Source organism: Olea europaea, chromosome 8, assembly GCF_002742605.1.
Source record: "Olea europaea var. sylvestris chromosome 8, O_europaea_v1, whole genome shotgun sequence".
Taxonomy (NCBI): Eukaryota; Viridiplantae; Streptophyta; class Magnoliopsida; order Lamiales; family Oleaceae; genus Olea; species Olea europaea.
The window spans coordinates 15,580,699-15,595,255 of NC_036244.1; the positions used below are offsets into that span (position 1 = coordinate 15,580,699).

General features: G+C 43.7%; 1 protein-coding gene across 1 annotated transcript; it reads right to left on the reverse strand.

Moving 5' to 3' along the window:
- Positions 1 to 6,105: 6,105 nt before the first annotated feature.
- LOC111398348 (axoneme-associated protein mst101(2)-like) lies at positions 6,106 to 7,775 on the reverse strand. Its single transcript, XM_023025265.1, has 4 exons — positions 7,481 to 7,775; positions 6,881 to 7,130; positions 6,604 to 6,788; positions 6,106 to 6,443 (listed from the first exon to the last, which is right to left on the reverse strand). The coding sequence occupies exons 1-4, from the start codon at positions 7,773 to 7,775 to the stop codon at positions 6,106 to 6,108; spliced, it is 1,068 nt and encodes a 355-aa protein (XP_022881033.1).
- Positions 7,776 to 14,557: the final 6,782 nt, after the last annotated feature.

Sequence of the window (14,557 nt, forward strand, 5' to 3'; positions counted from 1 at the left end):
GGCTGATGAGTACGACTTTGATGGACAACAGAGGTCTTGCGACTTGGACGGTGATGATGAAAATCTACCATTCTCAAGGGAACTTAGGGATGCCCAGGTCCCAAGCCACTATGTTATGCTAAAAATACCAAAGTATAACGAAAGAGGCGACCCGGAGAAGCATCTGAATGCTTATAAAACTCACATGAGCCTAAGGGACGCCACCCCAGCCGTGAAGTGCAGAGCCTTCCATTTAACACTTAGTGGGGCGGCTGAAATTTGGTATAGCAGATTGCCACCTGGGAGCATTAGAAGCTGGCCCGAGTTCAAGACAACATTCTTGAAGAGGTTCGCGATGAGCAAAGAAAGAGAGGCCCCCATCCAACGTCTTCAAGACATGAGACAAGCACATGGGGAGTCCCTAAAGAGCTTCTTATCACGCTTCACCGATGAGATGACGTACTGCATACAAATCACTGACCGAGAGGCACTATCCGCATTGAGGAGAGGTCTGAACATGAATACCCTATTCTGGAGGGACGTGCAGAATAATGACCCCACCACCTATAACGCCCTACTCGAAATGATAAGAAGGGAGATCATAAATGAAGAATTGATTGAGCATAGGAACAGGGCAAGTAGAGGCCTCCCACCTCTTCAAAGACAGTGCGGTAGAGGCCCGACCTCCCACCTGATGGGCTACCAAATGAACCAGGTCGTAAATGAGAACTCTGGCCAAGCACTTGCCACCACCACTTTGAATGCGGTTCCTACCTTGGCATATGAAGATGTCAACCCGATTACTGACCCCCATCAGATGGAGGCCCAATAGGGACCCCGTCGGGGGAGAGGCCGAGGCCGAGGTCGAGGTTCAGGACCCAGAAATAGGTCAAATTCGAACCATCTAGGATACTGTATGCACCACAGGACCTACGGGCATGACATAGCGGACTGTAGAGACTATGCACATCGCTCCCGGCAGGAACCTGCTGGAGACAGACATGATTCGTCCCATGCGAATAGGCCCCCGTCCAGGCACGACAACCGACGTGAGCGTGAGGAGGCCGCTCCCCGTCAAAGGGATGTATCCCCACGACGAAGAAAGCATGATGTAGAGAGGCCCAGGGAAGGGCGTAGGCACCAAAGAAATCGGCAAGCTCAAAATAAAGCCCTTATCCACGAGGTGGATACCATATTTGGAGGCCCGTATGTTAGCGGTGAAACACGAAATGCCAAAAGGAATTACGCTCGAGAGGCTAAACACCCCCCTTTGACAAGCTATATTGTGGATAGTAGCTCCCGAAAAAACCAAGTTCCACCTATTGTTTTCATCCAGGAAGACGCCGAAGGAGTTCATTACCCCCATTGCGATGCACTTGTGGTGAGGGTTGTCATAGCCCGGAATGGGCTCAAACGAATGTTAGTTGACAACTACAGCTCTGTCAACATTCTATTCGGATCTGCCTTTGACAAGATGATATTGGATCATCAGTTGACGCCCACCACTACTCCATTGTACGGATTTACCGGAGATAGCATCACTCCGAGGGAAAAGATAACACTTGCAGTGGAGATGGGAGAATCTCCACAAACAACGATGAACTTTATGGAGTTCCTCATTGTCGACAACCGGTCGGCTTACCATGGAGTGTTAGGCAGACCAGCCTTAAAAGAATTGGGAGCAGTCACCTCCATCCACCACCTACGCATGAAATTTCTAACAGAAAATGGGGTGGCAACGGTAAGAGACGAGCAAAGAGGCTCGAGAGAGTGCTATCTAAGCTCCATTAAGAAGGTAGAGCCCTGGGACGTCCATGTAATCATAGCTGATGTAGTCATGGCTGATGTCCCAGGTAATGCTCCCACCGAATAAGAAGATGTTGATATGATCGACGCACCACATAATCCGGAGTTGCTGGTCATTGATGAGATTGACCCCCGCATAATGGAACACGAGCCTCAAGCATCCCCAGTAGAGGAAATTGAGAGCTTCTCGGTAGACCCCCGAGACCCATCAAAGGTGCTGAAAGTAGGCAAATGCCTATCCAACATTCTGAAGGAAAAGATTAATGACTTCCTAGGCAGGAACCTGGATATCTTCGCTTGGAGGCATGAGGACATGGTAGGCATAGACCCCAAGGTCAGTTGCCACCACCTGAAAATCGATCCTAAGGTTGCCCCGCATAGATAAAAAAGAAGAGCCCTCAATCCAGAGAGGTATGAGACCCTAAAGGAAGAAGTTTAGAAGCTCATCCAAAATGGCTTCATCAGGGAGGCAACCTACCCGAAGTGGTTCTCCAACCCGATTTTAGTAAAGAAACATAATGGCAAGTGGAGGGTGTGCATCGACTTTACCAACCTCAATAGAGCTTGCCCGAAAGATAGCTTTCCACTCCCAAGGATTGACCAACTAGTGGACTCCACGGCTGGGCACAAGTTGTTGAGCTTTATGGATGCGTACTCCGGCTACAACCAAATCCCCATGCACCCGGCCGATGAAGAGCACACCTCTTTCATCACGGACTGAGGTCTCTATTGTTATAGAACGATGCCCTTCGAGTTGAAAAATACCAGAGCAACCTACCAAAGAGTTGTAAAAAAGATGTTTATGGACCTCACTAGCAAAACGATGGAGGTCTATGTGGACGACATGCTAGTAAAAAGTTTAGAGGTTGAGGACCACATAACGCACCTCAACAGCACTTTCCAAATCCTGAAAAGGTATAGGATGATGCTCAACCCCCTCAAGTGCGCCTTTGGGGTAGCCTCCAGCAAGTTCTTGGGGTACATGGTCAACTAATGAGGAATTGAGGCCAATCCCGAGAAGATTGAAACTCTATGTAAGATGAGGTCCCTCCCAAAAGCCAAAGGAGGTGCAAAGTCTTACCAGGCGAGTGGCCGCACTTAGCCGCTTCGTCTCTAAAGATACGGACAAATGCCTCCCATTTTTCAAAGTGCTGGAGGCTGGGAAGAAATTCCAGTGGACTGAGGAATGTGAAGAGAGCTTCCAATGCCTGAAAAGGCACTTGGGGCAGGCCCCCCTCCTCTCCAAACTGAAACCCGGTGATATCCTACAACTATATTTGGACATCTCCAATGAGCCCATCAGCTCGGCTCTGATACGGGAAGAAGGGTCCACCCAACTCCCCGTATACTACACAAGTAAAGCGCTCCTATCGCCAGAAACCCGTTACCCTGATATGGAGAAGCTCACTTTAGCCTTGATCACGGCCTCTAGGAAATTGAGACCCTACTTCCAAGCTCACACCATCCATGTCCTGACGAACTTTTTTCTGAGACAGGTACTCCAAAAGCCCGATGCCTCAGGAAGGTTATTGAAATGGGCAGTGGAACTAAGTGAATTTGACCTTGTGTTCAAGGCTAGGGCAGCCATCAAAGGGCAAGCCTTGGCTGACTTTGTGCCTGAATTCACCAACCTACCCGGGGTTGTCCTCATCAGCCCTGAAGGTCACAAACTCACCTCAACGGTGAGGTTCAGATTCAAAGCTACCAATAATGCAGTAGAATATGAGGTACTTCTTGCGGGCCTCAGGCTGGCCACAGAAATGCAAGTAAAGAGGCTACTCATCAATAGTGACTCCCAACTGGTTGTTAGCCAAGTCAATGGTAACTTCTCAGCCAAAGATAAAACGATGGCCTCCTATCTGAAAATGGTGATGAACCTCATCCTATCCTTCGAAAAGTTTGAGTTGATCCAGATCCCCCGCATAAAAAATATGCATACAGATGCACTCTCGAAGCTGGCTAGTAGCAAGGACTCAGAGCTACTCATAGTAGTACCTATTGAGCACTTTCTCCTGGCTTCGATCGAGGCCCCTACTGTAATGTGGGTCGATGGAACTCCCACTTGGATGTAGCCAATCATAGCATACCTCAAAGACCAGGTATTGTCCACTAACAAGAATGAGGCTTACAAGCTAAGGAGGAAGTCAGCCCACTTCCTCTTCATTGATGACATTCTCTACAAGAGGAGCTTCTCCTCTCCACTCTTACGGTGCGTCGGAGGAGAAGAGGCTACCTACATATGAAGAGAAGTCCACGAGGGCGTGTGCGGTAACCACTCCGGAGGTCTATCTCTGGCACAAAAAATATTGAGGCAGGGGTACTACTGGCCTACCCTAAAGCGGGACGACCTCGAGTTTGTACGAAAATGCTATAAATGCCAGCGCTTCTCTCCTGTGCAAAGACAACCATCGCAGGATTTGACCACCGTCTCCAGCCCCTGGCCTTTCTCAAAATGGGGTGTGGACCTCATAGGTACCCTACCTAAAGGTAGAGGAGGTGCAAATTTTACAATTGTGGCCATTGATTACTCTACAAAGTGGGTCGAAGCTAAACCACTGGCAAAAATCACTGAAGCTAAAACCTCCAAGTTCTTATGGAAAAATATTATTTACCGGTTCGGAATTCCCTACTCAATTGTCTCAGACAATAACAGACAGTTTGACCACAAGAAGGTTAGAGAATTATGTAAAGAGCTCGGGATAAAGAAGCACTTCTCCACACCTTACCACCTACAAGCAAATGGCCAAGTTGAGGCTGTGAACAAGACAATTAAGCACGTCCTGAAAAGGAAGCTTGACGTATCAAAAAGGGGCCTGGGTTGATGAACTGTCCCAAATCCTTTGAGCGATCCGAACCACCACCAGGACCCCAACAGGGGAAACGCCCATCCTCATGGCATTTGGAACTGAGGTGATGAGCTCCATTGAGGTCGGACTTTCGTCTCCAAGACGTCTGCACTTCAGCGAGATAACCAACGATGAGCTTCGGAGGCACGACCTCGACTTCATCGAAGAAAGAAGAGATGACTCCCAATTGAAGCTCGGCACATATCAGAGAAAAATGGCAAGGTACTTCAACTCGAAAGTTAAGAAGAGGTCATTCTGAATCAATGACCTTGTACTCAGGAGGGTCTTCCTGTCCTCAAAAGAACCTGGTTCCAGTTTCCTAGGCCCGAACTGGGAAGGTCCATACAAAATCAGAGAAGAGGTTTGACCTGAGACTTACTGGATTGAAGACATGAACGGCAAGGCACAACCCCATCTATGGAACATTGAACACCTCAGAATCTATTACCAATAAATGTACTATCTTGCTGGATGACCTTTCCCAGCCTTTGTAACATTTCTATGATTCAATAAAATTCAGCGATTAAATTAACATGTTGTACTACCTCGACACCTCGGAGGAGAGGCTCGCGTCCCACCTTTGGACCACATCGCTTGAACTCCGAGGCGCTAGCACATGCCTTCCTTAGGCCAGGGTGAACGCCAAGGGGAGAAACCTCAACATGGCTGCACCATCCACCATGTCTGGGATGTGTCGTCACCTCGGAGGAGAGGCTCGCGTCTCACCTCTGGACCACCTCGCTTGAACTCCGAGGCGCTAGTACATGCCTCCCTTATGCCAGGCTGAATGCCAAGGGGAGAAGCCACCTCATGTGCATTCCGAGGGCCATACAGTTGTGCTTAAATAAAGTTCATTTGCTTAAATCCGAGGCTCGCTTAAGTTCGAGGCCCACACAGTTATTATGCTTAAGTAAAGTTCATTTGCTTAAGTTCGAGGCTCATACAGTCGTTCAATCCAGTTGCTTAAAGTGATTGAAGTTAAGGTACCAAGTTAAAGTTATTTAGTTAGTGCTTTTGTCAACTTTTAAGTTCATTTGCTTAACGAGGCGCATACACTTGGATAAAGAAACAACAATGAAACAACAACGAATAAAAAAGGCATCATATTGATCTTCAATAAAGACTACAAAGGTAGGCCTCAGGCCATTACATTCAAAAGACTGAAAAGAAAACTAATCTAAGCCTAGGTAGATGGCGGAGGTGCCTCAGCACTTGGGGCTTCGGCAGCTTGAGCATCGGCATTTGTCTCCTCTACCTCAGCTGCTTCATCACCCTGCACCTCCTCAGCAGGGGTCTGAGGTACCTCGTCCACAAATTCAGACCTGAGTTGAGTCAGATCCAAATTGGGATACAGTTCCTCTGCTCGTTCCATCACCTCGGCACAGGCAAAGTTTCTCGAGTAAGAACTGAAGCTCTTATACTCCTCTGTATTATGGAAGTTGGCGACGTACTCCTGCACCGCCTCTTCTCTCGCCTATTGGGCCTCTTCTCTTGCGTGGGAGGCATCATCCACATACCACTTGACTTGGCCCTCCAAGAACTGGTAAGCCTCTTGGGATGATGCCAAGTGGGCATTTGCCTTCTCCAGGGCCTCGGCGGTTACTTTCTGGTGCTCATTGGAGACCTCCACCTTATTTGTCAGGGAGGCCACCTCACACTGTGACTCGTACACTTCCTTTTTCAAGGCCTCAATCTGAGTCAAGGCAGACTCAAGTTTGGCCAATTCTTCAACTTTCTGGGCCCTGCCTTCTTCTGCCTCGGCCTTAGCTGCCTTCAACTCCTCTGCGAGGGAGGCCCTCTTCTCCTCCGAACCTTATTTGAAAATCACCCAGGGCCTCCCTGCATCCAAGTGCGAGGCCAAAGGTTCTGACACTTTGGCTCACCAAAGCTCTCGTCAGGTCGGTGGCATCACAGGACGAGGCATGCAGCTGCTACCTATCAGTCCAGAACCGGTAGAAGCTCTCAGTAGCACTCCGGATCTCCTGGGGTAGATCCTCCACCAAGGCTGAGGCCAAGGTCTCCTCCCTACTAGCTAGGAAGCTTGGAGACTTGTCCTTCTCTCGAAGAGGCTTCTGTTTCGTTGCCTCCTCCTCAGCAGCCTCGGCAGCTCTCCTTGCAGCCTCTTCTCTGGCCTCCTCAGCCTCAGCCTCAGCCTCTCTAACCATTTCAATCTTAATGGCTTTGGAGGCGGATGCGAGCAGCTTCGGCTCGCTAGTTGATTTAGCCTCGTTGTCCCAAACTTCACTAACGAGCTGGTGACGTGCACCAGCTTCCTCCTCTTCGCCTCCTCAGGGACCTTCTCTTTCCCCCGAGGCTCCTTTGGCTTTTCCTGCCTCTGAGTCCCCTCTTCGGAAGCCCTTGAAGTGCTGTCCTTGGAAAGGTGTTCCACCCTACCTCGGACCTCCTTGGCCCCACTAGACCCCGACTTCAAGGGCCTCGCCTTGACAGTAGATGTGGCCTTCAGAATAGAAGCCATATCTGGAGCTGGTATTCCCTCCTCTTGAATTTATCTACATAGCACGTCAGTTCAGTACATCAGTATCAAAACAAAAGAATAAGAAAATTTACAACTGTGGGAGCTTCGTACCTCTGGAAGCCATCAGTCCAAAGGGTGCGTGAGCCCCCCAAGGTATAAGGTAATACCACCCCCTGGACTCCTTCCCTATGACTCGGGGCTGGAAAAGGGTCATGAATACATGGAGAGGCATGTCCCCCCCAAGTGACACCTCCTTCCACAGGAAGTACGAGCCGACCAGCTGGTTTCACCCATTTTAGCAGAACCTGGGTCGACGACAACATGAAATTCCTCAGCACCGCCCTAGAGAAGGGGTGCAGAGGAAGATGCATACCTGCCTTAAACAGGTATTCACTGACTGCCACACAACTGGGCCTTGGATAGCAGGCTCGCTCGTTCGGCTCGGGAACTAATATTTCTATAGTGTGGGGGGCACTGTATCTCTCCCTGATCTCCCCCAACCTCTTCCACGTCATACTTGAAGGCACCCTAGACGCCCTCCACTCTTCGGTATGATCTACTGGCTCCTCGGTCATGGCGTACCTATCAACTTCGGAATCTCCCCTATGACTGACCCCATAATCTAACGAAGCTACTGTCACCAGCTCCCTACCCGAGGTGGACTCCATTTCACAGTATTAACACAAAAAAGGGGCTCTTCTAAGAATAATACCTAAGGGAGGAACTACGCGAACGGAGATAGGCCGGAAAATGAAAGAACAAACAGCCTCGACGCCGGAAAGTTCAAGATTTCAAAGAGAATTAGATTGCAAATGCTCAAAAGTCTTGAAAAATGGAATTTTCTCACCTTTTATAGAGATCCCGGACGAACCCCAGCCGTTAGATCAAAGCTCAATCAATCTGAACCCTCCATTGTAGATCAAATCTGAGGCGTTGAATTCAAACGATTTTTCAAACCTACGCCTCAGATTCAAGCGTGCCTCCCACTCACCCCATCCAATGCGTCTGCTTCTATAACCTCCAGCTGTCCTCATAATTGTGTTTTTAATTCGACGGCAGCAGGTGCTTTGGAAGTCGTAACGGGTCAGCCACTTTTCCTCGAAAACAAGCACAAAATATCAAATCATTGGCACAACTATCAAGGCACAATCATTACCATTGAACCTCGACTTCTTCTTCAACATTCAGCCCACAAACCTTGCAGGTTCGGTTTCCCAACCACCTCGGCTTCAACTTCAACATTCAGCCATCAAGCCTCGCAGGTTTGATTTTCCAACCACCTCGGCTTTTTCTTCAACATTCAGCCATCAAGCCTTGCAGGTTCGGTTTCTTAACCACGTTGGCTTCAGCTTCAACATTCAGCTAACAAGTCTCGCAGGTTCGGTTTTCCAACCACCTCGGCTTGTTTTTCAACATTCAGCCCCTCGCAGGTTCGGTTTCCCAACCACCTCGGCTTCAACTTCAACATTCAGCCATCAAGCCTCGAACCTCGATTTCCCAATCACCTCAGCTTTTTCTTCAACATTCAGCCATCAAGTCTCGCAGGTTCAGTTTCTCAACCATCTCGGCTTCAGCTTCAACATTCAGCCAACAAGTCTCACAGGTTCGATTTCCCAACCACCTCGGCTTCAACTTCAACATTTAGCCAACAAGTGAAGTTCGATTTTACAACCACCTCAATTTCGTCTTCAACATCAACACAACCTCGGTCTCTCCATCGTTCACCCACGGCAACACATTTCTAATTCCAACTCTGATATAAATATCTACACTTGGACTTCGGGGACTATTATTTGGGGTTCAAAAAATTCTTTCAATTTTACTTCATTAAAGTTCACGCATTACATGAATGACCGTACTTGGACTTGGGTGACTATTGTTGCGTGTTGTCATACTTGGCTAATCCACCTAGGCCAATGGCCCACTCAGGCCGAACCACGTGGCATATATTGCCAAGGTGGGCAATGGCCGAAGCCCTTCAAGCCGAAGTCCACTAGCCGAGGCGCCTTTTTACCGAGACCTGTGAACGTACCCGAGGCCCACGAACCGAAGCCATGATGCTGAAGCTAGTTGAAGATAGCTGAAGCCCTCAAGCGGAAGTATCATGTGAAATGGCCGAAGCCTCAAAGCTGATGCAGGAGCCTCCGAACCACAAGGGAGTGTCCTCCATGTTCACTTCTCCCAATAGATCGTCTGCATAAAGATCTTATTCGAATGATTGATGGAACGTTCGTCATAAGCATGAAGGTCAAGTCTTGTCACTAGTATAGGGGCTCTGCACAAGTAATAAATGCGCTGCAAGCTAGCAAGTCAAACCTCATGCTTGATAAGATGTTTAAATCAAAGAGATGAGACCACGTGCCACCTCATCCAAGGGCTCCCATTTCACATATACCACTATAAATACTTCCCTTGTGTAACATCAAAAGGCTAATGCAAGAATCAATACAAAGAACTACACTTTACTCAACTCTCTCTCTCTCTCATTTACTTGCAATACACAAATCGAGTTTATACACATTTACATATACATTTACGAACACCGGTTGGTAATTATTGTACAATCGGATCACGAACAACTCGCCGGATTCCGAACGTCACCGTCCCGCGTCGTTGGGCTACTCCCACGTCCTTTGAACCGCTCGTTTTAGACCGTACACGTGTCTTAGCGTGTTGGACATTCGCCCATGCACGGGCGGGTGAGACCGGCATCTGTTGGCAATATTTTTTGGGGTCAACATCATCTATACAATCTAGTGCAAACACCACATTACCTCAGAAAGACAGTGAGTATACGGAATTGTTTTTCTTACAATCTTTTGTTCTTTAGTCTTTCCTACGAGAATGAAGTATTAACTGCGTTTCAAAGAGAATCAACTATAACAGTGTTGATGAAACTCTCAAGCGTTTTATTTTGTACGTCTCAAAATTTGTATTTGAGTGTATGGTAAACAAAAGAATTTTATTATTGTGCCCGTATAAAAATATTATCAAGAACTCCAGATTTCCATTCTCATTACCAAGAAGTGGATCCATATTTGTATGACAAATTGAAGGAAATAAATGAACAAATGCTCTACCTTAAGGTTTCATATGTTCTGCTTAAAAGTAGCAACCATATTCAGTGATCCCTTGATCAATATAACCTCCTGTCATGGTGGCTGTCTACCACCAGTCGAGGTGGCTTTCCATTGTTCCAGCATCGAGGAAACGTCAGATTGCCCATATCCCGCCCACCTATCTAAGCAAACTCTATAGAAATGCCATGAGTTGAGCGCACGGACTGCCTTAGCTCCCAACACATCTCGAGAATGAATTGGGTCATGCGATGCTGGTCTACTAATTAATTCAAGATTTGGGTGGTTAACCACCTTCAACTAGTTTCGAAATCGATTGGGAATCCAAGATCATAGCTCTGGAAACTCTGGTTCGCCACAAATATCCTTTCTGAGTTCGTTTTGAACCTCACCTTAACTCAGTCTCTTTGTAAATTTTTAAATTTAGTAGTTTAACGAGCAGGTAAAAGTATTTGGCATAAAATGAATCCAGTCTTCCATTAAGTTATGTGTTAAAGATAATATTTAAATAAATAAAGTTATCTTTTATTTGAGAATATAATCTTTTTTGACACTAATATTATTTAATACTGTCCAAGTTATATGAAAGTACTCAGAAGAATTGATAAATCTAGTCATGTTAGTCAAAACTGGAAGCTAATAGGAATTGTCATTGCCATGTGGGTTTAATTGCATGGACAAAGACTATTCAATTCAACTAATTTCGATATAAAAATGAGTCGAATCTAACAGAACTTTAAAATAGGCCTGGGCAAAAAAACCGCCAAACCACCCAAACCGCCAAACCAAACCGATTTGGTTCGGTTTGGTTCGGTTTAGAGTAGTCAAATGGTTTGGTTTGATTTTTTGTAGACAAAATCACGGTGGTTTGGTTTGGTTCATAGTTTGAATACCAAAACCGATGGTTAACCGCCCAACCCGTTACATATTGAAACATTTAAACAAAAAAAAAAAAAAAGAAAGAAAGGGGACTCATAGACGAAGTAGGACTGTAGGAGTCAAAATAAATATGATAACCCACTAACTCTAAATCTCTCCAAGTCTTCAATCGAGCCTCAATTTCTCATTCCTTTCCAGACTCTAATCTCTCCCGTTGCAATTCAAAAATTATCTTACAAGTTACTTCCATATTCTATCTCCGAGTCTCGACACCACAATTTGACTATTGCTCTGCCAGAAATTGCTGCAGCCTCTAAGCCTCTATGAATCGTAGCTTTCCATCCTCTAGTACCTAAATCTTATATTAATTATCTATGGGAATATAGTGTCACTTTGTAATTCATGATTTGTAATTTGTAACTTTTATTCTTTGAATTGAATCTAATATGTTAAACCTTTGTAATTTTTGTTCCTGTCTTCCTCTTTCTTGAATTGTGGTCGTTTTGAATCCGAATTATTGATCTCTTTTTCATTGTTTGCTGTCCGGTTTTTTATAAGTTACAATGCAATATTATTTAAAAGTCCAAACCGAGAAACCAAACCAAATCAAATTGAACCGAAGTGGTTTGGGTTGGTTTGGTTTGAGAGTTAGAGTGGGTTGGTTTTGGTTTTAATTTTGCTCAAACCGACTACTTTGGTTTGGTTTTGGGTTGAGGTCGAAACCAACCCAAACCAAACCACGCCCAGGCCTACTTTAAAATATGCCATTTTGGAAGAATCTATAGTTCTAATGATTGTGTAATTGGTGGTCGAATAATTAATTTGAGACAAAAATAAAAATAAAGCATTCATTTTGATAAATTTATAAATAATTTATAAAGAGAAATAATAACAAATCCCACTAAAGCATTAAATAATAATGAGTAGAAACTATGAATGTATTCTTAAAAATTACTTGAATTAATAAATTACTTATACATTTGTTTTCAGATGGAGGCCAATATGATAGCTAAAGTAAAGGGGCTGAAATAATGAATCTGAGTACCTTTTGACCATCGTATATATTTAACACGTGGTGTAAAGTTTAGCATTTTACCAATTTCGACCATGCACTATGATGAAGCACATTAGCACATGCTATTGTCAAATTCTCGAGGTTGGACCCTAGACCTCGAGATGAGCTATAAGAAGAAGTCATGGATTAGTTATCAATGAATAAGAGTTGGAGGATAGGTCGAGCCAAGTTCATGATCTGGAATCAATATTTCTCAACATATGTAGTAAACATGAATCAATTATCTGTAAATGTTGTCACACCCCAAAATTTCTCACTTATTATCTATATTTTGAGCTAAATTATGAATTTATTACTGTAGGAAATCAATTGTGCTCAGTTCGCAATTTTTAAAAACTAAAAGGACTAAAGTGCAACGTATTGAAGTAAGCAGTGGCATTTCTCCGAGTTTGATCATAAGTTGTAAAATCGGTATTTCAGGTTTAGAGGGATAATTGTAATTTTTTGGCAAGTATGGAGTCAATTTGGAATTTTACACTTTTCAAGGGACTAAAACAGCAATATTGTTGTGAGGTTAATTGACAAAACTTATGATAAAAGTTTTAGCATATGTAATAGATAACTAAAAAGTTGATAAAAGTTGTCCCGTGTGATTAAAATTGAAATTTGACAAAAGTCGATAAAATATTATCTCACTTTAAAATTACATGGTATGTAAATCACCATTGTTCTGATACAACGCATGTGGCTCATGAGCCTTGAATTTGAACCCAAAGAATTCTCTTCTCATTACTAAGAAGTAGATACATATTTTCTATACCAATAAACATATTTGTGTAAAAAATCGAAAGAATGAAGGGGATTCTGGTTCAACGTTAACGCAGCCACCATGTACATCGATCCCTTGATCTGGCAGCACAGAAGTCGATCAATATCACCTCCTGGCGGCCGTCGACTGCCAGTCGAGGCGGCTTTAAATTATTCCGGCAAAGAGGGCATGTCACGTGCCCACATCCCAGCCACCTATCTAAGCAAACTCTATGGAAAAGATGATTGCAACTCAGCTCCCTAATTTCATCTCCATCATCAATCCTGCATAAACACACAGCACATTCTACTGTACTGATCCCATTGTTTTCGTATCGTGTTATGCTAAGATCATCGACATATTCGGGTAATATGATTCCATGAGGCCGAAAGGACTGGTAAAGAAGGTAATCCCATGCCCACTTCAGCTGAGTTACTATCAGAATTATATAGTTCAATACACCAGATTGAAGCAGCATTCTTACAAGAACTTTTTGGCTATGGTGAATGGAAATAAAGGGATATGGCTGGTTTGGATAATGAACTACGAAAAGGGTATATTTATATACAAAAACTGGATGGCTGAAGGAAGAATTTTCTATTGCTTTTGTTGGACTAAATGGGGTTTTTCTTTGAATACATTTAACATTACAATATTAGTTTCATTATAGACTTTCTAAACCACATGCTTGTTTTCATTTTTCTTCTCCCGTGCAATTTAACTAGACTATATCAAGTTGTCGTGACAAGAAAAAAATAAACACAGCGAAGATAACTATTTAGACGTAAATGATTTGTTTAATAAAGCGAAAATTCAAACTTTCGATCTTTTCTCATGTTTGTTATTTCTACTCTCATATTAGAGATGGAATTTGAATTTAACCGTCTATTCATTAAATATCAATGTCACGTGGAGTGAAAATGTTTCTACGTAATTGTTTTATTGAGTGTCATTTAACGTCACAAATGTAAATTCTATTAATGCAATATAATATTATTCGAGAGAAAAGAACAAATGAATATGGCCCGACAAATATTTTCACAGGTATTTGTAGTCATCTAGGTCAAAATTTGTGGGCAAAACGAAATTCGGCACTCCAAATCATTTTACTGCTCACTTTCCTTGAAGTTGCTTGAATTGCATTGACAGACTATTCAATTCAACCTTTTGGTGCAAAAGAATATAAAAAGAAATTACACGACATGCAATGGAAATATGGCACATTTTTGGATGAATCTGGCCACACTAATACTGAGGTGATGGTTGGTTGGTGGTCGAGTAAGGGAGTTAAATAATAATAATAATAATATGGGACAAAAATGGCTGCCATGAAAAACAGTATTTCCTAGTTAGACTTGAATTATGAAGGTGAAATTTATGACCGGAGAGGGTTAGGTAACGAGTCCAAGCACTTTTCAACATTGTTTAATTGAACACGATACATTTTGTTGATTTCTATTCACCAACATTAAGCTCCTCTCCTATTTAATTTCAATAAATATTAGATTTTTAGTAGATTTTGGTAAAAATTGACGAAATATTTGAGTGAAAAGCTTATAAAAGTTGTTAATCTGATGAAATGTTTTATTGAAATATTTTATAAAAGCTTATAATTTATTTATTTATTATTATTATTATTATATATATATATATATATATATATATATATAT

Bases quoted from the DNA above. Each gene is read 5' to 3' on its own strand.
- LOC111398348 (XM_023025265.1), bottom strand. From the start codon at position 7,775: ATGGAGTCCACCTCGGGTAGGGAGCTGGTGACAGTAGCTTCGTTAGAT. The intron at 6,789-6,880 runs GTTAGTGAAGTT...TGAAATGGTTAG, and splicing joins CTGGTGCACGTCACCAGCTC to AGAGGCTGAGGCTGAGGCTG. The intron at 6,444-6,603 runs GTGCTACTGAGA...TTTTCAAATAAG, and splicing joins TCTACCCCAGGAGATCCGGA to GTTCGGAGGAGAAGAGGGCC.